At 43.5% G+C, this 25,926-nt stretch overlaps 1 protein-coding gene across 2 annotated transcripts in view; it reads left to right on the top strand.

Moving 5' to 3' along the window:
- The window catches only part of LOC139538709 (cholecystokinin receptor-like), a 72,320-nt gene extending 50,670 nt beyond the window's left edge, over positions 1-21,650 (top strand). Inside the window, exons 4-6 of one of the 2 annotated variants that reach the window (XR_011667788.1) lie at positions 10,189-10,316; positions 12,881-14,627; positions 15,301-21,650. Coding sequence is in view for 1 of the 2 variants with exons in the window: in XM_071341090.1 (XP_071197191.1) it covers positions 10,189-10,316; positions 12,881-13,437 (685 nt within the window). In the remaining variant the exon portion in view is untranslated. Of the gene's footprint in view, positions 1-10,188; positions 10,317-12,880; positions 15,270-15,300 lie in introns of those variants that run through there. The other variant, XM_071341090.1, reaches the window with a different exon arrangement.
- The last annotated feature ends 4,276 nt before the right edge of the window (positions 21,651-25,926 follow it).

The raw sequence follows: 25,926 nt of genomic DNA, 5'->3' as shown, positions 1-25,926 counted from the left end.
CTTACACAGTAATTCTGCCAACTTCTGGAGGACATCCTCCAACCTATCAGAGCTCTTGCAGCATGGACTGACATGTTGTCCACCCAATCAAAGGATCATAGAATAAATCTAGTAATGAACGCATACGCTACAGCTAGCTAGCACTGCAGTGCATAAACTGTGGTGAGTAGTAGATTCAAAGAGAGAGAAAGACAATAGTTGAACAGTTTTGAACAAATTAATTTATTAAAAAATGAATGAGGAGCGAGAGAGAGAGAACTAACGTTAACTAACTCACTTTTGTACATCGCACTGGTTTGTATAATTGACCTTATTTTAAAGCCCAAAAAACGTAATACCTCCAGATCAACTGTAATATCAATACCATTGTAAAGCACAATTTCTCCCCTTTCCAACAAAATCAATGACGAGAACCTTCATGATGCCCATCTCTGCATGATTCAAGAAGGCAATGAGCTCCGTCGGGTCTTTTTAAAAATGGTGGGTGGGGAAGCGAACTCTATTGCGTGATAGTGAAATGGAGAGATATTTTGTGTGGGGAAACAGCTTTTTTCACCCGATCTGTCCAACTTATCACCTTATCACCTCTAAAATGTAAATAAAATACTATAAAGAGTTTATATAATGTGTCATTACATACCTATTTGAAGGTTTGTGTCGAATATGAATCAGTTTTTTAGGGCGGTGGTAAAGTTATCTTCAGAAGTAAATAGCGGCTGTCGCAGCTTTTGAGAGTCATGATGGCTTGCAGTGATGACGCAAAAAATTACTAGGTATACCCCTTACCCTGTGCCTTTCTTATTTTTAAACAGTGAGAGAAGCACTGCACCTTGTGGAGAGAGGCTGTAAGACACAGAATTAGTTGCTTTATGCGTGCTGTACATTGCGTCATGACACGTCACAATTTAAAGTACATCCTTGGAGGGGTCAGTTTTTTCAACTTTTCTCCAATACTATTGAGTCAATCAACGCTTAAATAGAAACGTAGTTCACACCCCAGATTTTGATGTAAACACAGTTGCTACAGTCCCATTAGTTTTCATTGCAGCCTTGTGCGGAATAGGATTAGTCACGAGTTTTGCAAACTCAAACACCCAGCTCAACCAGATGGATGCTATGTTAGCTAGCTGGCTATGACTATCCAACACTGGAACTCTTCCAGGTAAGCTTTATGTTTGACTAAATTATTGCCTGCCGGTGTAACTGCTAAACTGCTTACTGTCTGTACACTGTACTGCATGATTGTAGCAGGTTTACTAATGCAGTTGTTCTATTAGCTATGTTGACTATGACGTTACTTTAGCCAATGTGGTGACAACAATGTAGGCTGTCTGTAGCGGTTATGATATGAAGGTTTGATTTTGTAAAGTTTTTTTTTGCCTGGTCACAGACAGCTGATGTGTTGTGCATTGAAGTCCACAGGCGAAGGGAAAGGTGAGAGGAGGAGAGCACGTAGATGCGAGAAGGAATACAACAGGCTGTTTCTGTGGCTATGAAAGTGAACTATTTGCGTGTGATCAGGGGTGTATTCATTCCTTAGATTCTGTTGAAAAACCTTTCTTAAATGGAAGCAAACGTAACGAAACGGGGATAAACATACCTGAGTTCTTTCAATAGAAATTCTCATTTGCAACTGTTGGACTAATGATTACAGCCTAGATCAGCTAGATGCAGGCAAGTTTGTGCAAGGCAGTATAGAATGTGTCACTGTCTGTCCATCTGTCAATGTCTGTCACCTCAAATCTTTCTCTCGACCTGTGTGCACCTTGTTATGCTGATGAATGAGGACCCAAAAGCGACGTAATAGTAACAGAGTCTTTATTCCAGTATAAAACAAATAATGATTCTCCTGGATATAATCAATGGTAATCCAAAACAGGAAACTGAAATCCTCTCGTCAATAGAGAGGAACGACTGGAGACGCGACCACAGACTGCAGGTCGCTTCAGGAAGGCACAGGCCGTAGCTGACATAGACACCTGCTCACACGCAGCATCTGAAGAAGGCAACGAACACGACAGGGCGGAACAAGGACACAGGAACAGCAAACATCAAACAAGAATCCGACAAGGACAGGAGCGGAAAACAGAGGGAGAAATAGGGACTCTAATCAGAGGGCAAAATAGGGGACAGGTGTGAAAGAGTAAATGAGGTCGTAGGGAGAATGAGAAACAGCTGGGAGCAGGAACGGAACGATAGAGAGAGAGAAAGAGAAAGAACCTAATAAGACCAGCAGAGGGAAGCACAGGGACAAGACATGATCAAAGACAAAACATGACAGTACCCCCCCACTCACCGAGCGCCTCCTGGCGCACTCGAGGAGGAACCCTGGCGGCAACGAAGGAAATCATCAATCAACGAACGGTCCAGCACGTCCCGAGATGGAACCCAACTCCTCTCCTCAGGACCGTAACCCTCCCAATCCACTAAGTACTGGTGACCACGTCCCCGAGAACGCATGTCCATGATCTTCCGTACCTTGTAAATAGGAGCGCCCTCGACAAGGACGGGGGGGGGGGAGGGAAGACGAACGGGGGCGCGAAGAAAAGGCTTGACACAGGAGACATGGAAGACAGGGTGGACGCGACGAAGATGTTGCGGAAGAAGCAGTCGCACAGCGACAGGATTGACGACCTGAGAGACACGGAACGGACCAATGAACCGCGGAGTCAACTTGCGAGAAGCTGTCGTAAGGGGAAGGTTACGAGTGGAAAGCCACACTCTCTGACCGCGACAATACCTAGGACTCTTAATCCTACGTTTATTGGCGGCTCTCACAGTCTGCGCCCTGTAACGGCAAAGTGCAGACCTGACCCTCCTCCAGGTGCGCTCACAACGTTGGACAAAAGCCTGAGCGGAGGGAACGCTGGACTCGGCGAGCTGGGACGAAAACAGAGGAGGCTGGTAGCCAAGACTACTCTGAAACGGGGACAGCCCGGTAGCAGACGAAGGAAGCGAGTTGTGAGCGTACTCAGCCCAGGGGAGCTGTTCTGCCCAAGACGCAGGGTTTCGAAACGAAAGGCTGCGTAATATGCGACCAATCGACTGATTGGCCCTTTCTGCTTGACCGTTAGACTGGGGATGAAACCCGGAAGAGAGACTGACGGAAGCACCAATCAAACGACAGAACTCCCTCCAAAACTGTGACGTGAATTGCGGACCTCTGTCTGAAACGGCGTCTAACGGGAGGCCATGAATTCTGAACACATTCTCAATGATGATTTGTGCCGTCTCCTTAGCGGAAGGAAGCTTAGCGAGGGGAATGAAATGTGCCGCCTTAGAGAACCTATCGATAACCGTAAGAATCACAGTCTTCCCCGCAGACGAAGGCAGACCGGTAATAAAGTCTAAGGCGATGTGAGACCATGGTCGAGAAGGAATGGGAAGCGGTCTGAGACGACCGGCAGGAGGAGAGTTACCTGACTTAGTCTGCGCGCAGTCCGAACAAGCAGCCACGAAACGACGCGTGTCCCGCTCCTGAGTAGGCCACCAAAACCGCTGGCGAATAGAAGCAAGCGTACCCCGAACGCCGGGGTGGCCAGCTAACTTGGCAGAGTGAGCCCACTGAAGAACAGCCAGACGAGTAGAGACAGGAACGAACAGAAGGTTACTAGGACAAGCGCGCGGCGACGCAGTGTGAGTGAGTGCTTGCTTTACCTGTCTCTCAATTCCCCAGACAGTCAACCCGACAACACGCCCTTCAGGGAGAATCCCCTCGGGGTCGGTAGAAGCCACAGAAGGACTAAAGAGACGGGATAAGGCATCAGGCTTGGTGTTCTTATTTCCCGGACGATAGGAAATCACGAACTCGAAACGAGCGAAAAACAACGCCCAACGAGCTTGACGTGCATTAAGTCGTTTGGCCGAACGGATGTACTCAAGGTTCTTATGGTCAGTCCAAACGACAAAAGGGACGGTCGCCCCCTCCAACCACTGTCGCCATTCGCCTATGGCTAAGCGGATGGCGAGCAGTTCGCGGTTACCCACATCATAGTTGCGTTCCGATGGCGACAGGCGATGAGAAAAGTAAGCGCAAGGATGGACCTTATCGTCAGACTGGAAGCGCTGAGACAGAATGGCTCCCACGCCCACCTCTGAAGCGTCAACCTCGACAATGAATTGTTTAGTGACGTCAGGAGTAACAAGGATAGGGGCGGATGTAAAACGCTTCTTGAGGAGATCAAAAGCTCCCTGGGCGGAACCGGACCACTTAAAGCAAGTCTTGACAGAAGTCAGAGCTGTGAGAGGGGCAGCCACTTGACCGAAATTACGAATGAAACGCCGATAGAAATTAGCGAAACCGAGAAAGCGCTGCAACTCGACACGTGACTTAGGGACGGGCCAATCGCTGACAGCCTGGACCTTAGCGGGATCCATCTGAATGCCTTCAGCGGAAATAACAGAACCGAGAAAAGTGACAGAGGAGACATGAAAGGCGCACTTCTCAGCCTTCACGTAGAGACAATTCTCTAAAAGGCGCTGGAGTACACGTCGAACGTGCTGAACATGAATCTTGAGTGACGGTGAAAAAATCAGGATATCGTCAAGGTAAACGAAAACAAAAATGTTCAGCATGTCTCTCAGTACATCATTAACTAATGCCTGAAAGACAGCTGGAGCATTAGCGAGACCGAACGGCAGAACCCGGTATTCAAAATGCCCTAACGGAGTGTTAAACGCCGTCTTCCACTCGTCCCCCTCTCTGATGCGTACGAGATGGTAAGCGTTACGAAGGTCCAACTTAGTAAAGCACCTGGCTCCCTGCAAAATCTCGAAGGCTGACGACATAAGGGGAAGCGGATAACGATTCTTAACCGTTATGTCATTCAGCCCTCGATAATCCACGCAGGGGCGCAGAGTACCGTCCTTCTTCTTAACAAAGAAAAATCCCGCTCCGGCGGGAGAGGAAGAAGGCACCACGGTACCGGCGTCGAGAGAAACAGACAGATAATCCTCGAGAGCCTTACGTTCGGGAGCCGACAGAGAGTATAGTCTACCCCGAGGGGGAGTGGTCCCCGGAAGGAGATCAATACAACAATCATACGACCGGTGAGGAGGAAGGGAGCTGGCTCTGGACCGACTGAAGACCGTGCGCAGATCATGATATTCCTCCGGCACTCCTGTCAAATCACCAGGTTCCTCCTGAGTAGAGGGGACAGAAGACACAGGAGGGATAGCAGACATTAAACACTTCACATGACAAGAAACGTTCCAAGATAGGATAGAATTACTAGACCAATTAATAGAAGGATTATGACATACTAGCCAGGGATGACCCAAAACAACAGGTGTAAAAGGTGAACGAAAAATCAAAAAGGAAATGGTCTCACTGTGGTTACCAGATACTGTGAGGGTTAAAGGTAGTGTCTCACATCTGATACTGGGGAGAGAACTACCATCTAAGGCGAACATGGGCGTGGGCTTCCCTAACTGTCTGAGAGGAATGTCATGTCTCCGAGCCCATGCTTCGTCCATAAAACAACCCTCAGCCCCTGAGTCTATCAAGGCACTGCAGGAAGCAGCCGAACCGGTCCAGCGTAGATGGACCGACAAGGTAGTACAGGATCTTGATGGAGAGACCTGAGTAGTAGCGCTCACCAGTAGCCCTCCGCTTACTGATGAGCTCTGGCTTTTACTGGACATGACATGACAAAATGTCCAGCAGAACCGCAATAGAGGCAAAGGCGGTTGGTGATTCTCCGTTCCCTCTCTTTAGTCGAGATGCGAATACCTCCCAGCTGCATGGGCTCAGTCTCTGAGCCGGTGGGAGGAGATGGTTGAGATGCGGAGAGGGGAAACACCGTTAACGCGAGCTCTCCTCCACGAGCTCGGTGACGAAGATCTACCCGTCGTTCTATGCGGATGGCGAGTGCAATCAAAGAGTCCACGCTGGAAGGAACCTCCCGGGAGAGAATCTCATCCTTAACCTCAGCGTGGAGTCCCTCCAGAAAACGAGCGAGCAACGCCGGCTCGTTCCAGTCACTGGATGCAGCAAGAGTGCGAAACTCTATAGAGTAATCCGTTATGGATCGATCACCTTGACATAGGGAAGCCAGGGCCCAGGAAGCCTCCTTCCCAAAAACTGAACGATCAAAAACCCGGATCATCTCCTCTTTAAAGTTCTGATAATCGTTAGAACACTCAGCCCTTGCCTCCCAGATAGCTGTGCCCCACTCCCGAGCCCGACCAGTAAGGAGTGATATGACGTAAGCGATCCGAGCTCTCTCACTAGAGTACGTGTTGGGCTGGAGAGAGAACACAATATCACACTGGGTGAGAAAAGAGCGACACTCAGTGGGCTGCCCAGAGTAACATGGTGGGTTATTAACCCTAGGTTCCGGAGACTCGGAAGACCAGGAAGTAGCTGGTGGCACGAGACGAAGACTCTGAAACTGTCCAGAGAGATCGGAGACCTGAGCGGCCAGGGTCTCAACGGCATGACGAGCAGCAAACAATTCCTGCTCGTGTCTGCCGAGCATTGCTCCCTGGAACTCGACGGCAGTGTTGAGAGAATCCATAGTCGCTGGGTCCATCTTGGTCGGATTCTTCTGTTATGCTGATGAATGAGGACCCAAAAGCGACGTAATAGTAACAGAGTCTTTATTCCAGTATAAAACAAATAATGATTCTCCTGGATATAATCAATGGTAATCCAAAACAGGAAACTGAAATCCTCTCGTCAATAGAGAGGAACGACTGGAGACGCGACCACAGACTGCAGGTCGCTTCAGGAAGGCACAGGCCGTAGCTGACATAGACACCTGCTCACACGCAGCATCTGAAGAAGGCAACGAACACGACAGGGCGGAACAAGGACACAGGAACAGCAAACATCAAACAAGAATCCGACAAGGACAGGAGCGGAAAACAGAGGGAGAAATAGGGACTCTAATCAGAGGGCAAAATAGGGGACAGGTGTGAAAGAGTAAATGAGGTCGTAGGGAGAATGAGAAACAGCTGGGAGCAGGAACGGAACGATAGAGAGAGAGAAAGAGAAAGAACCTAATAAGACCAGCAGAGGGAAGCACAGGGACAAGACATGATCAAAGACAAAACATGACACACCTATGCTGTAAACTTTCATTCCTAGGCTAGGTTCTAGTAACCTCATGATGGGTATAGGGAAAAGTTGAGTATCAATGATGTTACATTGAACTAGGTGAATAGAATATGAATAACAGTCATCCAATATGCTGTAATAGAAATAAGGCCATGCTCATAAAAAAAATGAACATCCTCGCTCATCTTAAACGGCACCGACTTCCATTGTTATAGTCAGTAAGAGAGCCTTGAGAGAGAAGCACACCTCAACAGTTTTGTTTTGTTTGGGTCTTTCCCTCCAAAGCAGGCTCAGGGGTAGCCTAGTCTCACGGTTTATGCATCGCCCTCCAGTATCTCCACCAGTACTACCTCCGGTCTCGGCCTCGCTAACCTCATAACCTCTCAACCCCTTACTCTCTTTCACATCTTACGATCTCTCTAACCCTCTAATTCTTCTTCTCCATCTTCTTCATTGCTCTCTTTCTATTGCCTCCTCGTCCCTTCTCCATCTGTTTGTCTGTCCGTCTCTCTTTACCTCTCTCTCTGCCTCCCCTCAACCCTTCATTCCTCATCTCATCATCCCTCATCCCTCATCCCCGCTCTCTGAGGAACTCGTACATGTAAATGTTAACTTGTTAAGTGTGTTCTGTCTTCCACTGTGTGTTAACATCCAGTGCTGTCATTCACAGGGCTCTCTGGGGTTCCTCTCCAACCTCTCGGTTGTCAGACATCCATTTGAAATCGCTATTGAGATGAATCAAATACAGAAAACGTTCTCTTGACCTTTTCTTCCACTCAGGGTTTAATTGTGAGTTACAAAGGCTAGAACACTACGAACCAAAAATAAGAAAAAATATTTCAATGGAAAATGCATGCAAATCAAATTATTCTAAACTGCTACCGGCTCTCTTATGATTGAGGAATATAATTATAATGGCCGTGGTAACTCTTCAAAGGAAAACCCACATTTTTTTCAATGAGCTATTAAGGCTATCATTCATGTGACTTTCCCAAGAGCGGTAGTTTAATTCTAACAATTCCCATTCTCAATTCACCAGATCAATGTTTCTAGGAAGATGTAGCCTTGGTTTTGGCACTATTACTTGTATTCTGAAATTGTATTTAGTCACTAGAATTGATTGTACCCGTTTAAGACTTTTATTGTGAAGCACTTCATTATTCCCAGAAGCGACCTGCTTGTGTCTGAGTCAAGGAGAAGGAGCTATTATGTCGATGTGATTATTGGCTGTTCTTGTGACAGAGAACTAATACAAGACAAAATACTTTATCTGTTGTAACCTGTAAGTTATTTTATTCTAAGTCACACGTGTCCTCTGGAGAAGAGAGTATAATATATAGAATATTCACAATCAAGACATTACGCTTACAAATGTATTTAGAGTTCCTCTTTCCACATATTTTGTCCTTCATGATGACAACTAGTTGGAATGGATAGTATAAGAAACACCATCGTGGTGTCTTCTATACTGTTAGGGTAGTAACCAATATTCCCTGTAATTTTTTTCAGCACTGAGCAAATTTCAGATCTACTGAGCACAAACTCGAACATTGTCAAAATCCTGTACAACTTCTGGCATGCGTTTATTGTGAACACTGAGGCTGTACCTGCTTTAAGTTACAGTTATAACAGTGGCGAAGTAGGCTACTGTGGCTATTTGATCACTATGTAGGCCTATCAGAGTGGCCTACGATCAAAAACAAATTCAGCCTACAGCAGCAGCCAATGTGTGGTTGGCCTACATTCTGTGAAACTTTAGGAAAATATATGCAGGGCTTGACAATAACCTGTTTAGTCACTTGTCCTTCAGACAAGGAGGTGAATGAAAATGTGTTGTTTGATACAAGAAACCCCTTTACAAAATAAAGCTCATTATTATTCCCATACAATTATTACAGAGAATCAGACAAATTATGCTACCCTCTGTCTATTGGCTACTTAGCTTATTCAAGCCTGTCTCAAAATATAACCCTGCCCCTTTGAGACAGAAACAATGCTCTTTACCTGACTTTTCAAAGATGGCTAGAAATGCACACGTTTTGTGCTCTTGTAGGAAGCAGCTACTCCCCATTGCTGACTAGAAATGAGCTATAACTCGGCTAATAACTCCCTTACTAGCAAAGAATATGAACAAATGTGCACACATGGCTACATGCAGCTCTCGCTTTGATCTCACAACAAGCACATCTACTCACGACCACTCATGCTGTAAACACAGTCCAGTTCAAAGTGAATGGCACAGACCATATATAGCAATGGTCTATTTGCATATAGGGGTACTGCAGCTCTGATTGGTTATACCGCACCGGTCTGTAGAGTATGGGCTGAGTCGTGCCTGTCAATGCAATAGAATACTACTCTGGTGCATTCTCCCTACAATAAAACCTCTTGCATAGTTAGATTTGCATACTAAGTCTTGCATAGTTCGTTTGTTTTGGTATGTTGCATTGAAAGTGGCTAATATTGGCAATTCCCACAGTAGAGGGAAACGTTGATAGTCCTAACTAAAGGGGTCAATTAGAAAGTTGAGTGGAGTTCAATCTCGTGCTTCTCAGCACGGGCTGATATTTCTTCTGCATGGCAGTCCAAGGGGTGCTGCAAGCCCGCACACTCACACAGCTTAGAGGAAACATTGGTAGTAACCATTTTGTCATGTCTCCTCCGGTTGAATCCCAGCAAAGATATTCAAGAACTGCCTAACCTCTTTCTGGAAGTCTCCCGTAAGCGAGCCCTCTTCTTTTATGCATCTATCATAGGCTCCCGAGTGGCACAGTGGTCTAAGGCATTGCATCTTACTGCTAGAGGCATCCCTACAGACCCTGGTTCGATTCCAAGCGGTATCACAACCGGCTGTGATTGGGAGTCCCATAGGGCAGTGCACAATTGGCCCAGCGTCGTCCAGGTTAGGGTTTGACCGGGTAGGCCGTCATTGTAAATAATAATTTGTTCTTTACTGACTTGCCTAGTTAAATAAAGGTTAAATAAAAAATAAAATATCAGTACTCCTTGTGGAAGCTGTCCTCAGGCACAGATCTAGGATCAGCTTATCCTCCAAAAGTCCTAACCTTAATCATTAGAGGGGTAAGGTATAACTGACTTGTTAATCCCAGTTCCTGTGTGTGTCCCAGGAACATGATGTTGCTGCTTACGCTCTTTGTTGTTCCGGGTGTTGTGATGATCGTAGCCTATGGACTTATCTCCAGAGAGCTGTACCGGGGAATCCAGTTTGAGCTGGGTCAGAAGACATCATCCCCCGGTGAGTCCTTCATTACTGTTATTTAATTATTCACACATGTATTCACTTCTTTCAGCAGCTGGGTTAGTGAGAAGACATTAGAATGCGGAATTGGCATGAACAACAAATGTTAGCATTTTAGTACTGAACATATTGTGTATCTTCTAGTTTCTGCCCATTAGTGTTTCCCAGATGTTTTAATTATGATCCAGATTATCTTGGATTTGAGTGCGCACTCTCTCTCTCTCTCTCTCTCTCTCTCTCTCTCTCTCTCTCTCTCTCTCTCTCTCTCTCTGGTTTATCAGCATGATAATCCTAATTATGTTCACGCAGAATAAACATTTTATTAGCAGTACAATCATGGTAATGTGTTGCAGGTTTGAGCAAAATACTCTTTAGTCAGTATGAAAGGGCTCAATTCAGATTTACAAAATCAAATCCTTTTTTTCACGTTTTGATTTCAGCACATCTTAGAAGTTGGTATTCAGACTTACTATATGTAACAGGCTTTGCAGGTGGGGCTCCATGGCACGCACTGAATTAATTGAATTCAACTGTAGAAAACTCTCCCACTTTCTGGCCAACTGGCCAATGATTTTCTCATTTCATTCAATAGGGTTTTCAGTACATTTACTGTATCTAAAGCCATTCCTTTAAATATGGTGTTCCATTAACTTGAATTCTCACGTTAGAATTGTCTAGAAAGACAAACTAGAATATGTATTGAGAAAACAGGTTCAGAATAGGGATCAATGAAAGAAAACCATCTAAATACATGCAAATTTGTCTCCTTTTCAGTACCAATTGGTAGATACTCTGATCTTGTATATTATTTAGGGTTAGGAAAGTATTTATGAATAATAATAAAAAATGGTTTAGAGAGCCTTTACACACAAAATATATTGATGAACATAATATATATGCTGAAAGTAGCCATATTTGTTTCTTTCCACGAAATATTGGAAAGTGATTAAAGTGTACAATAGGGGTTGACCAGTATTCCTATATATCTACCTTAATAATTCTCACTAACCATAGAACTGTGATGACAACTGTTCAGTCGTAGTGAACCATATACCAGGCTCCAGGTTTAAACTGCTACGTGTGGTCTACGTTCCAAAATGATTCAAAAAGGTTACATGTTCCAAATGATTGCACAACTTGTAATCCGTTAGCCTAATATCATGCACTATTGTTAGCAATCCTCAGGAACAACCACACAAATGTGAGGAAAGAAAGGTAAACTAACGATGTAATGGAATGATGCAAAATGTAAGGAAACTAACACTAAAGTGACAGTTATTAATGTATGTTGGTATAACTGATGGTGGCTACCGATAGTGGCTAATATTTAACATAATACAACATTTAAAAAATACAGTGAAAAGTCTGGGATTATAATTATATAATATAATAAAAATATTCTAGAAATCATAAATCCTACTCGGTAGGTTGGCATTATACTGTCATTTGCACATGGCTACAGAAGCCTATAGCTTGGGTTTCCACATTTCATATCTGCAAGTTATAAGGCCAGCGTTTCATAAACTTCACTGTGGAAAAGGAGATATGTTGATATGCTTCAGTTTGCTGCCATGTAACTGGTTTCACATTTGTCTCCAGCGTTCATAAGATAAAATAGATTAAAACAATTATCATTTATATTTACAATCTCCTTATCCAAATGACTTACTCATTTACCTAGCTCTTATCAATAGCTACTATCAATTTGTAAATTACAGTGCATGGAGAATGGTGTTTTTTTATCGTAAAAAAAAAGTAGATGTTGTTCCACTTGGAACCAACAGGTTGCTTGACCTTATTCATCTTTGGTGGTGGAATTATTAGGGAATTAAGTCAAGGTCAAAATATGGCGTATCTATAGACGCACCTCTGCCACACCTTAACTTCTTTGATCTAGTGGGTGAATAGCATGCTATTCTCGTACCTGTTCAAGGTGAGAATACGCATAGAGGGAAAGGTGCATAAAAAGGAACTGATGTTCCATTTAAGCATGTTTAACTCGGGTCGTAATCGGCTCCTAAGTGAAATAGCTAGGATGATCAAATATGTAGAGTGTATTTGCTGCTGTTGCTTCATTAGAGGATGAAACTGGCTGATGGCAGTATGCGTCGCCTTCACCATCTGTCCAATATGAGAGAGTGAGGGACAAGGGGGGTTGTGATATAGAGAAAGAGAGAATGCGAAGGCACATTAGCCCTCAGATGTAAGATGACGCAGGTTTTTTGGTGATTCATCGCCGTGTCAATTAAGGTGAGCGACTGTTTTTAAGAAGCATGATTCACAGAAATAATTTCCACTGGGATCTTTAAATTGTGCCAATTATCAGACACGGAAGAGAAGAAACCTGGTACAGGTGGAAAGTACAGATAAGCAGGGGATGTGTGTGTGTGTTTGTGTGTGTGTGTGGCTCGTTTTGCCTCAATTCAGATGTATGGGGTGTTAAATGGATCATAGACTTTTGTGAACTTCTGAAATGATTAGTTACGGAGCGTAATTGATCTGACCCCTCACCACAGTTTTGGACCTCTACTTGACCTCTTCTTTGCTCGCCCCATACACAGGTCTAAAGAATGGCCTGACCGGCACCGTGTCTTGCGGCAGCGACGACGGCGATGGTTGCTACGTCCAGGTCTCCAAGCGTCCACACTCCATGAAGATGTCCACTCTGACATCATCTACGGCGAGCACATCCAAAGTGGAGCATGCCCGCAGCAACACCTCAGAGGCCAAGCTCCTAGCCAAGAAGCGTGTGATCCGGATGCTGGTGGTGATCGTGGCTCTGTTCTTCCTGTGCTGGATGCCACTCTACTGCGCCAACACCTGGAAGGCTTTCCACTCAGCCTCTGCCCGCCGTGCCCTCTCTGGTGCACCCATCTCCTTCATCCACCTACTGTCCTACACCTCGGCCTGCGTTAACCCCATCATCTACTGCTTCATGAACACTCGTTTCCGCAAGTCGCTGCTTGCCACCTTCGCCTGCTGCTGTCGTCCGCCCTGCCGACGCCAAGGGCTGCGGGATGGAGAGGAGGACGCAATGGCTTTGGGGGTGTCCATGTCCAAGTTTAGTTACACCACAGTCAGCACTATGGGGCGTGCTGAGGGAGGGACCACTGACTGACTGGGGGACAGGGGAGACCAGAGAGATATGTGATATGAGATTATGTTTGGGCGGTATCCAGATTTTCAAACCTTCCTACCATTCCTGTACCATACCGGGGTACAAGTTATTACCGGCATTGCGCACAAGGGGCGCTATTTATTTCAAAAGCAAAAAAACAACACCAACAAAACATTTAAACAATTCTTATTTCTTTACTCACGAAACAAATTTGGGCAGCAGGGATCTTGATCCAGGAGGTGATTGACTTATTTAACATATGCTACGCCATAAGCGGTGGCGTAGCATTTATATATTTACGGTATTTGAAATCATACCGTCAGAATTTCAAAATTCCCCCGGTATACCGCCCAAGGCTAGGGAAGATGCACTAACAGTCTATAGGGAAATCAACACTAGACCATGACTGTAATGCTAATGTCAAGACCAATTGGCTCAGAGATGTATTATCTAGTTAAACTAACCTACTCTATGTCAATGGGTAGATCAAACCTGTAGTCCATTAAAAAAGGGTGAATACTCATGACCTATGGAGAATGCACACCCAACATACCCAAAAGGAAAAGGACAATTATACACTGTTTAATAGTTGCAAAACAAAACAAAATAATGGAAATATAATAGCACTTTTTCATTAGCATTTGTCCCAAGTGATGGAAAACAATGTTTCATTCATTGGTATATGTAGCCTATGTAGTTATTTTGTTATCATCTGGGACTCATTAAAACAGCTTGCATTAATTTTTACAGATGAACCCCTGATATAGGATGGGAACTAATATTAGGATGGTATAAAAGTGTTATGTGTTGGTAGGGGGGTGTATTCCTGAATGATACGCTATGGGGTTGCAGTGCAGTAGCTTGAGGAATAGTATTAGTAATACCATTTGCAAAGCTTCTACTTATTTTCACGTGGCTTTGGGTTTTTACAATGCTGATTATGTGCTTATTATTAGTGTTGTCAATGTCCTGATGATGAGAAACTCTGGTGTGGACTGTCAGTGCGTGCCTGTAAATGCTGATCTTTCTTTGAGTGTCATCTGTTTGCTGTGCTGTGGACTATGTAATTCATGACGGACATTGTAAATACGGTGTTGCTACATCATGGTCTTAGCCAGACTGGATTGGAGGCCAGACTCAACTGCTACCAAACCAACCTTACCTTACCGAAGACAGCAGCGATAATGAAAGTAAGTAATGTGGGGTATTAGGGAGGTACTGTTACTGTATATGTAGGCTGTTAGTCTGGATCCAGCTCATTTGTAATCATGGTAGACTGCCTTTGTCTCTTTTAGAGTTGCATCCTTGCTTTTTCAAAAACAGCTCGGTCTCTGCAGAAAACTGATGACAACGACTTGTGTTGCATATCATTGACCTGTTGTGTACAGTGTATGTGCTCTGTTGTGTACAGTGTATGTGCTCTGTTGTGTACAGTGTATGTGCTCTGTTGTGTACAGTGTATGTGCTCTGTTGTGTACAGTGTATGTGCTCTGTTGCCATCTAAAGCACCATGTTGTCCATGTATCCACTGCACTGTTGGTGTGTGTGTTTGTGTTGCTGCTAACAGGTTGCGTAAGGTTACTCAGCTGAGCAGGGGAAAGATTCTACAGACATTACTGATTGGCTTCAGTGTCATCTAAACTGTCAAAAATGTACTGTAATTCATACAGTAAAATACTGGCAGCACAGAAGCCTGTAGATTTACAGGACCTTTACTAAAATACCAATTTACAGCATATTACTGGAACACCTGACTACAGAAACATGCTGAATTTCTGGAATGTACAGTGTATATGTGACAATAAAACATATACATTGAGTGTACAAAACATTAATATTGAGTTGCACCCCCTTTTTCCCTAGGAACACTCTCAATTCGTCTGGGCATGGACTCTACAAGGTGTCAAAAGCGTTCCACAGGGATGCAGGCCAATGTTGACTCCAATGCTTCCGACAGTTGTACCAAGTTGGCTGGATGTCCTTTGGGTGGTGGACCATTCTTGATACACATGGGAAACTCTTGAGCGTGAAAAAACAAGCCACATTGCAGTTCTTGACACACTCAAACCGGTGCACCTGACACCTACTACCATACTCCGTTCAAAGGCACTTAAATCTTTGGCGTACCCATACACCCTCTGAATGGAACACCTACACAATCCATGTCTCAATTAGCTCACCTTCATCTACACTGATTGAAGTAGATTTAACAAGTGACATCAAAAAGGGATCATAGCTTTCACATGGATTCACCTGGTCAGTCTATGTCATGGAAAGAGCAGGTGTTCCTAATGTTTTGTACACGCAGTGTGTATGTTCTCCGCCCCCCCCCCCAAAAAGTCACATTTGATAAAAAATAGAATAGAGCTCATTAGAATAATACCAATCAATGTGCTTTGCAAGTGTTAATTTTTACATTTTAGATCATTTGGCAGATGCTCTTGTCCAGAGCGACTTACAGTCAGTGCATAAAACTAAGTTAGATAAACAAGAACATACACACTGAGTGTACAAAACATTAGGAACACCTGCTCTTTCCATGACATAGACTGACCAGGTGAATCCAGGTGAAAGCAATGATCCCTTATTGATGTCACTTGTTAAATGGTGGAGGAGGTTGATGGAGAAAAAAAACATTACTGTCATAGCAAGTAAAAGTAAAATGTTTCTGTAACCATTACTGAGAATGTTATTGTAGTTAAGGAAACATTGGTCTTTAAGGTATTTTTTATTTGTTACAAGATACCTTTTGATGTATCTTTGCCCATCTCTGGCTAGTGCCAAGTACGTTACTGTAATATTCACAATAACTTGCCACCAGCTTCCTGTAAGTTTCTGTAATTCAGAGCAATGGTACAGCACAGTGCTGTAAAAATTGCCTGCTGTACTATAAGAAAGTAAATGCTACTGTAATCATAATATTGGTAGTTCATAGTATTTTACTGTAATTACATGTGATTGATGCAAGCAGGTGGCTACTAGGTATTTGTATGTTACAGAACTTTTATGATTATTTTGAGTTTTATATCACTTGCACTTCCAGAGGCCTAAACAAAGGCTTCCAAACTAGCAGTGGCTGCAGGGCAAAACAGATCAAAAGGACATGGCTGAACACTCAACCATTAAAGGTTTAAGACTTACTGCCACTCTGATCTGTCCCGTATATATACATAGTCAATTGTTAGGGCACTACTACCACATTCCAGTTCAATTGGTACAGTATTCTCACTAACATGTGCAACAAATATAGCCACTGACAAGGTATGCCTCTAAATATGTTAAAGAGCCAGCAATTCTTTCCACTACAACAAACATTAACCACAATGCACCATCATTTGCAGAATGCTGCAGTAAACATACAGCAATACAGTACTTTATTGTTAAATGGTATTGTAATAAAATTACAGTAATTGCCAACAGTGCCTTGTTCGGGGCGACAGGTAGCCTAGTGGCTAGAGCGTTGAACTAGTAACTGAAAGGTTGCAAGATCGAATCCCCAAGCTGACAATGTAGAAATCTGCCGTTCTGCCCCTGAACAAGGCAGTTAATCCACTGTTCCTAGACTGTCATTGAAAATAAGAATTTGTTCTTAACTGACTTGCCTAGTTAAATAAAGGTTAATTCTTTTATTTTATATATATATTACAGCATACCAACAAATATTTGTTTTGTTTTATATCACTTGCATGTGTAGAGGCCCAAACAAAGGCTTCTAAACTGGCTGTGACTACAGGGCAAAACAGATCAAAAGTACATGGCTAAAAACTCAACCGTTCGAGGTTTGAGACTGGCTGCCACTCCGATCTGTCTCTTACACACATTACATTGTTAGGGTACTATTACCACATTTCATTTAAATTGGTACAGTACTCTCAGTAACAGGTGCAATAAAAATAGCTTCTTACAAGGCATGCCTAAAAATATATTAATGAGCCAAAAACAACAATATAAAATATGTAGCGCTCCCAAAATACAGTATGGTACTGTATTCTGTGGGGTGGTACTGAATTACAATAAATTACAGGCAGCACAGTAGCCAGTAAATTACTGTAGATTAACAGGAAAAGGTTTTTAGATTCCAAAAATATAGTATGGCACTGTAGTTTGTGGGATGGCACTGAATTACAGTAAATTACTAGCAGCACCTTTAGCCAGTAAGTTACTGTAGATTTAAAGGGCAAAGTTTTTAGACTCTAAAAATATGATATGGTACTGTATTCTGTGGGATATAGCATTCTCACCAATGGGACACGCCTCAAAATACAGTATGTTAATGAGCCTGAGATTCTTTCTCCGCCTACAGCAATTTGTTACAGTCTAGAGTTAGCCCAAATTACCTGCTTATGCAGCTCTGTAAGAATTACATAATGTTGTAGATTATATTATTTGGAGGCTGACGGTTTCAAATTCGCGTGTCCCATTTTCAAATTCAAATCAGATGTTTTTGACTGAACATGACTGCTCTCTCTGAGTTACGAACATACCCTTATTATGTCTTGTCTTTTGTCTGGCTACAGAATGCTACACATTATACTTCATATTAGATGCTCTCTTTTGGGCGTTTCTCTTGGTCAGGTTGGCGTTTTCCTTCATGCATGTGGTTGCGTCTTAAATGGCATCTTATTCCCTACATAATGCACTATGGCTAAAAGTAGTGCACTATTTAGAGTATAGGACAGGTTTTCTTTGAAAAACAATTATTCAGTATCTCCTCCTCTCCTTGGCTAAACATTATCGCTGCTGAATAACAACCATCTGCTGCTCACGCTCCTCCTCCTCCAGCAAAAAAACTGAGTGTGTTGTGTTAAAAATCGTCCCCTCCAGGGAGAGAGGGGAAGAGGAGTCACACTCAAAGCCTTCCCCAAGCTTTACTCAGACGGACACTGTTGACTAATTACTACTCATCCTCAGCGCACCGGAGGCACTCAGATCTGCCCACTGACCTTCTCTGTCTCATCCGTTTCTCTCTGTTCCCCTTTCATCTGCTAACTGTGGCATAGATGTCAGAGTCGTGGGGAAGGCTTCAGCCTGGAGTGTGTATGCAGGGACAGAATGAGAGAGCAGAGAGCAGAGTAGTGAGCAGAGAGGGTTTTCAGGCAGACGTTCAGGCTGGAGAGAGAATGTACTTTAAGCAGATGTCCCCCAGATGTCAGAGCAGAGCCCGGGGAGCATGAGAGAGTGTGCGGGGGAGAGCGAGGAACATTCATCAGATTCAGGCAAAGGTGTAAAGTAACATGGCGGGATGTGGCTCTGATTTATACACTGTGATCTTGATTTTGATTTCATTTTGTGAGTGCATCTTTGCATTACATCTTGTAGGAAGATATTTTTATTAATTTTTATTTATTTAACCGTTATTTTACCAGGTAAGTTGACTGAGAACACGTTCTCATTTGCAGCAACGACCTGGGGAATAGTTACAGGGGAGAGGAGGGGGATGAATGAGCCAATTGTAAACTGGGGATTATTAGGTGACCGTGATGGTTGAGGGCCAGATTGGGAATTTAGCCAGGACACCGGGGTTAACACCCCTACTCTTACGATAAGTGCCATGGGATCTTTAATGACCTCAGAGAGTCAGGACACCCGTTTAACGTCCCATCCGAAAGACGGCACCCTACACAGAGCAGTGTCCCCAATCACTGCCCTGGGGCATTGGGATCTTTGTTTAGACCAGAGGAAAGAGTGCCTCCTACTGGCCCTCCAACACCACTTCCAGCAGCACCTGGTCTCCCATCCAGGGACTGACCAGGACCAACCCTGCTTAGCTTCAGAAGCAAGCTAAAAAAAAAAGATAAAAAGATAAAAAATATAAAGCAATGCACTACTCCAATGACCTCTCTAGCTCCTTCCATTATGGTTTTATGAGAACAAAGACAAATAACACAGACTTACTTACTCTCTATCCCAGTGGAAGCATCATTCTGTGGAACACATTGAAACAGAGGTAAATGAGTGGGATCTCTCTTTCTCACACATACTCACACATACCCACCCACCCACCCACACACACAAGAGACATGAGATATTAATGCCTCTGCTGGTGGTGTATGCCTACAGAATGCTTAATGCATTGGGGCGGTAGTCCAGGTTTGGAAAGCCCTCAACGTCAGATATGAGATGCTGATTTCCCAATGGTGGCAGAGAGAATGTTCAGTGTTATGACTTTGCTACACACACTCACACTGTCTCCTTTCTTTCTTTCTTTCTTTTTTTCTATATTATCCCCCCTGTCAAAAAGATGTCAAAACAAAATACACTGCAGTACATAAACAAAAGTATGTGGACACCCCTTCAAACTAGTGGACTGCTATTTCAGCCACACCCGTTGCTGACAGGTGTGTACAATTGAGCACACAGCTATGTAATCTCAATAGACAAACATTGGCAGTAAAATGGCCTGTACTAAAGAGCTCAGGGACTTTTAATGTGGCACAGTCATTTGATGCCATCTTTCCAACAAGTCAGTTTGTCGAATTTCTTCCCTGCTAGAGCTGCACCGGTCAACTGTAAGTGCTGTTATTGTGAAGTGGAAACGTCTAGGAGCAACAACGGCTCAGCCACGAAGTGGTAGGCCACACAAGCTCACAGAACAGGACCGCCATATGTTGAAGCATGTAGCACGTAAAAATTGTCTGTCCTCGGTTGCAACACTCACTACCGAATTCCAAACTGCCTCTGGAAGCAATTTCAGCACAATAACTTTTAGTCAGGAGCTTAATGAAATGGGTTTCCATGGCCACACACAAGCCTAAGATCACAATGCGCAATACCAAGCGTCAGCTGGAGTGGTGTAAAGCTGGCCGCAATTGGACTCTGGAGCAGTGGAAATGCGTTCCTGGAGTGATGAATCATGCTTTACCATCTGGCAGTCCGATGGACATATCTGGGTTTGGCGGATGCCTGGAGAATGCTACCTGCCCCAATGCATAGTGCCAACTGTAAAGTTTGGTGGAAGAGGAATAATGGTCTGGGGCTATTTTTCATAGTTCGGGCTAGGCCCCTTCGTTCCAGTGAAGGGAAATCTTAACGCTACAGCATAAACTTACATTCTAGATGATTCTGTGCTTCCGACTTTGTGGCAACAGTTTGGGGAAGGCCCTTTCCTGTTTCAACATGACAATGCCACCGTGCACAACGCGAGGTCCATACAGAAATGGTTTGTCGAGATCAGTGTGGAAAAACATGACAGGCCTGAACAGAGCCCTGACTTCAACCCCATCAAACACCTTTGGGATGAATTGGAATGCCGACTGCAAGCCAGGCCTAATCGCCCAACGTCAGTGCCCGACCTCACTAATGCTCTTGTGGCTGAATGGAAGCAAGTCCCTGCAGCAATGTTCTAACATCTAGTGGAAAGCCTTTCCAGAAGAGTGGAGGCTGTTATAGCAGCAAAGAGGGGACAAACTCCATATTAATGCCCATGATTTTGGAATGAGATGTTCGACGAGCAGCTGTCCACATACTCCGATCATTATACACATTATAAACTCTTCCAATGTGCTGTAGACTGAACAGCCTGAGGAAGTGAATAGGAAGAAAACACAGTAGGATTCCTCTAAAGGTTAGTGGTAATGCAGGACTTGATTTCATATGGGAAAGCTATTAGAATAATATCCTTAGAAAAGGTCAGTGTCTGACGCAAAAACAAAAAAAAGAAGACGCAATTCATTTGGTCCTCACAGTGGCATTTAACAAGTGCACCAACAACACAGGATTGGTCCGGTCAGACCCACTGTCACAGGGATTCTGCAGATTCACAAACAATTTGCCCTTTATTATTTTCAGAAGTGAACAAAGGAAATGAAAATGACACAGAACGTAATTTGCATGCACAAACACACACATATACTCACAGCCTTGTTTTAATCTACAGATATTACATGTATTTTGTCAGTATGTCAGTATCAATGAGAGATAGAGATGCCACTCCTTTCACTGCTCCACTGGAGAATGTCATTCATCATCAGGGTTATTTTAAAGGAGGAGTTCCCTCAGAGACATGTTAGAACACTTTACACATTCTAATCTCAGTTGTTCCTTTGTATAATGAGCAGATACACTAATTGCTGCTTTTACGGGATGATGCATTGGCTTTGTGAGGGGTGATTCATTGTACCTCCCAATCAACGTATGCTGGCACAGAATGACAATGAAATTGCCTGTTTTCTGAATCCAGACTACAGGCAAAATAAAACATCTTTGGATTGAAATTGTGGTGTGTGTAAATCTACAATGCCAACAGGACCAAAAACTGAACCCAGAGGAGTGTCAGTAATGTCTAGCCCACCTCGGTTGCAGTGGAGAAGCTTTAGTCATTTGATTGTCATACAGTTTGAGGGAGAAACACAATGCACAATGGCTGTCAATGCACCATACTATATATATGGAACTGTAGATGTCCATGTGTGTGCATATGAGAATATAATATAATTTACAATCGTTCAAACATGTTTGGGGATATTCTATGAGGGAGGTGTCTGTCTAAAGTCTCAGTGATGTAGGGTAGAGTGTAGCATTGTGGGTATGTCTAAGAGTCTGAGTGGACTGTTGTACTGTAGGCAAGGATAAGAGGATGAAGTGTTGGAGGAGGAGAATAGGGGGAGGAGATGAGGAGGAGAAGAGGGGGAGGAGATGAGGAGAAGAGGGAGGAGATGAGGAGAAGGAAGAAGGAAAGGGGGCATATTTAGATCTACTCCATTGGTCACAGTCTCAAGGCCACCATTGCCTTAAGTGTGTGTGTGTGTGTGTGTGTGTGTGTGTGTGTGTGTGTGTGTGTGTGTGTGTGTGTGTGTGTGTGTGTGTGTGTGTGTGTGTGTGTGTGTGTGTGTGTGTGTGTGTGTGTGTGTGTGTGTGTGGATGGATGGGTATGTGTGTCTTTGTGTGTAGGTAGGGGGGCATGTGTGTATGTGTGGGTGGGTGGGTGGGTGGGAATGTGTGTGTTTCTGACTCATTCAGTTTGAGGGGAGTTTTTTTCTATTACTTATTTTTTGTTGAGTTGCGAGGGGGAGATGAAGGCATATGGGAACTCCACCATAGAATGTGTGGGTGCTGTTTGTGTGTGTGTGTTTGTGTGTGTTTGTGTGTGCATGCTTGTGTGTTTCTATGTGTGTTTGACAGCTGTGTAAGTACCCTGCTCTGTATGAGTGTGTTTCATACCAGTGAGACGCTGTGACTCTCACGACCAGACATGTCATGTTCACTGGGCTTGTGGTTGTGTTTTTCTGCTGCTGTGCTGCAGTGCGTGTGTTTGTGTTGCTCTGCAGCGGTAAAGGGCCCTGGATGTTTACATGCGCTTCAGAGTGTCTCGTTTTCCGTTCTGGCTTAGGCTACACAGCTCTCTGTTGGGAGAGGCCCAACCTGCTCTGCCTCTCTCTCTCTCTCCTGTGCCAGCACTGATATATAGCTATTATGATTGTTGTTACAGCTACTGCCCAATGTTTCTGACTTGGCAGAGACACAGGAGATCTGCTATCGCTCCACTTCGCATGTAGGCTTTTGCAGATTTTCTAAATGTCTGTGTGTTTTTCTGTGTGCATGTGTGCGTGCAGGGCCGGCCCTAGGTGTAAGCAACATAAGCGATCGCTTAGTGCCCCCGGCCGCTAGGGGCCTCGACCTAAAACATTTTTAGGAAATCTGTCGGGATCTCAACTTACTGTAGTAGTAGAATTGTAATAGTAGAATAGTAATAGTAGAATAGTAATAGTAGAATAGTAATAGTAGAATAGGAATAGTAGAATAGTAATAGTAGAATACAATTTCGAAACTTGGTTGTGCATCAGCAGTTTTGTTCTTGTTATGTCAGTCACTGACAGTCTAGTGACTATAAAAAAGTATTTCATTTTTGTAGCCTGACGGCCATTAAATTAGCCCTTGTCGGCTAACCTTTTTTAGATTGGTAAATCAGTCTAGCCAGCTATCTAAACTTGTAGACCTCCAGGGGGCCCCCATTGATTTTCCCTCTCACTCAGATATCATATTAATGGTATAGGTTATGGAAAAATTTGTAGAATTTCAGGACATTAGCTTTAAACTACAAACATTTCTCTCTACCCCATGGCAAAATGTGTAGAATTGCAGGAAATTAGCTGTAAAATTTAAGAAAAATGTCTTGCTCTCTCTCTATTGGTGTAAACAGTGTTAGTGACTGCAGAGACTGCTTCTGATGTCACAGTATTTAAATATGTATATGAAACTGGTCACATCCAGCTGGAACTACTTTTGCTTTCAAGTGTAATGTTACTGAATTAAAATAAAGCCTCTCTTTGTCAACTGTCTACTATACTTCCTTAGTCTACCATCTAACGGCCCCTCATGCTATAGTACCATTGTCATATTGCATACTGAGTGCGATGAGAAGTCACTGGACTACTTATGTAAAGTTATAGTAGCCTATGTAACGGATGTGAAATGGCTAGCTAGTTAGCGGGTACGCGCTAGTAGCGTTTCAATCAGTTACGTCACTTGCTCTGAAACCTATTAGTAGTGTTGCCCCTTGCTCTGCAAGGGCCGCGGCTTTTGTGGAGCGATGGGTAACGACGCTTTGTGGGTGACCGTTGTTGATGTGTGCAGAGGGTCCCTGGTTCGCGCCCGAGGTCGGGGCGAGGGGACGTACTAAAGTTATACTGTTACACCTATACTGTAACTAACTTTGCTGTTTGTACTCTCTCTGTGAAATGGTGTCTTTCAGAGGACATATAGAGGATATCAACTGTATCAGTTAGCTGTAATACAGTGCCTTCAGAAGTTATTCATACCCTTGACTTATTCCACTTTATTATGTTACAGGCTGAATTCAAAATGCAATAATTCAATGTTTTCTCACTGATCTACTCACAGAACCCTAAAATGACAAAGTGAAAACATGTTTTTAGAAATGTTTCCAATTTTATTGAATACAAACAATACTAAGGGAAAACATTGAGACATCACCAAAGTAATGCTTTGAAACTAAGAGCCCCTTTATAATGAATGCAGAACACAAAGCAGGATTAATTTAATAGAGAACCACAAGCTGGGTAAACAACACAATGGATGGAAATTAATTAGAGAGAAAGAGAGAGAGAGATAGCAAAATGGGGGAAGAGAGAAAGGAAACCCTCTACACATTCTGTCAACCCTTTATAGTTCTCAAACCAGAGTATATCCTAAAAAACCAATGTAGCATTACCCTGTTACAACCTACTAGGTGTACTGTTGTATTGCCTCATAGTTACTTTGGAGTAATGCCTATACAGTGTTCCTAATTTGGGTATATAAAGATATAGTAATACAAGCATGTCTAGAGATAGTTAACCTCGTCCCCAGTCTGTTGTGAAGTAAGTGTATGTGAAAGAGTTGTTGAGAGCTAAATGTATCTTTCCGCCTCTAGACAGGAAAACATTTCCACTCAATTACAGACATTAATTTGGGCTTTCAAGCTCTCATATGCAGACGATGAACATCACACAGGAACAACGTTCTGACAGTTATGGATTGGGTCTATCTACTGTATTTCTACAGTGATAGATTGCGCTGCTGTTCAGTAAGCAGGGACATATAAATGTGTTGGCTGTAAAATACATTTAACATGTATCAATCTTTCCAAAATGTCTGTGCTGTAAAAAAAATAATGATGTTACGCAGTCACTACTAGTTCTGTATTCTCAGTGCATTCCAACATCAGTCAGAAAAACCTTCTCCAAAGACTGTCAGAAAGAGAAATCTATTTTTCTCTCCCATTTGGATCCCTCCACATCACCCAATCAAACTCTACAAATCAAAAAGGAGGGACCTCTGTGTGTCCTCTGACTGTAAACTCAGTAGTCTGACCCTGGAAGCCAAAGCCATCTCACACACAACAACAACCACAACAACAGCCATTTACGTCTCTAAGGAACATCTAGTAATGATCAGCTAATAACAACCCTTCTGAGGGCAGAGAAGAAGAGAGGATAAAGGGATGGGGGAGAGAGCTGAGGAAAGAGGAGGGAAAGCATCAAAAACACATTTCCGTCTGAAGTCAGGGAGGGAATGGCATAATGATCACAGGAAGCAAAGTTGTCCAAGATTAATGATGGAGAAAACATAACCTCTGACCTCCAACTTTGGAACAAATCACATCCTATATCAGCAAGGCAATGTGTGTGTAAAGGAATGCCTGCAGACATCTTTATCTCTCCCTCTCTATCTCTCTCTCTCACACACACACGTACACGTACACGCAAGCAATCATGACATTCCTGTCTGTCTGAATGGTACGACCTCAATTATGAGTGTTCTGACCTTGAGAAAATGAGCGAACTAGGAAAAAATGCTAGCTATGTTTTGGGCTCTACAAAGAGTTTAATAAAAAGTCTCAGTGCATGTACAGCATATGCTGATTTGTATACCATTCTATTTGAAGGGGCTAATTTCCAATTTCCCCTAGGGAGAGACAGGGAGAGAGAGAGCCTGCACATGTGAATAGAGCAAGAGAATGATCGACACACATAGATAAAGGTAGGGAAG

Source organism: Salvelinus alpinus, chromosome 14 (genome assembly GCF_045679555.1).
Source record: "Salvelinus alpinus chromosome 14, SLU_Salpinus.1, whole genome shotgun sequence".
Classification (NCBI taxonomy): Eukaryota; Metazoa; Chordata; class Actinopteri; order Salmoniformes; family Salmonidae; genus Salvelinus; species Salvelinus alpinus.
The sequence above is the reverse complement of the archived record's forward strand: the minus strand, read 5'-3'. Positions and strand labels throughout refer to the sequence as shown.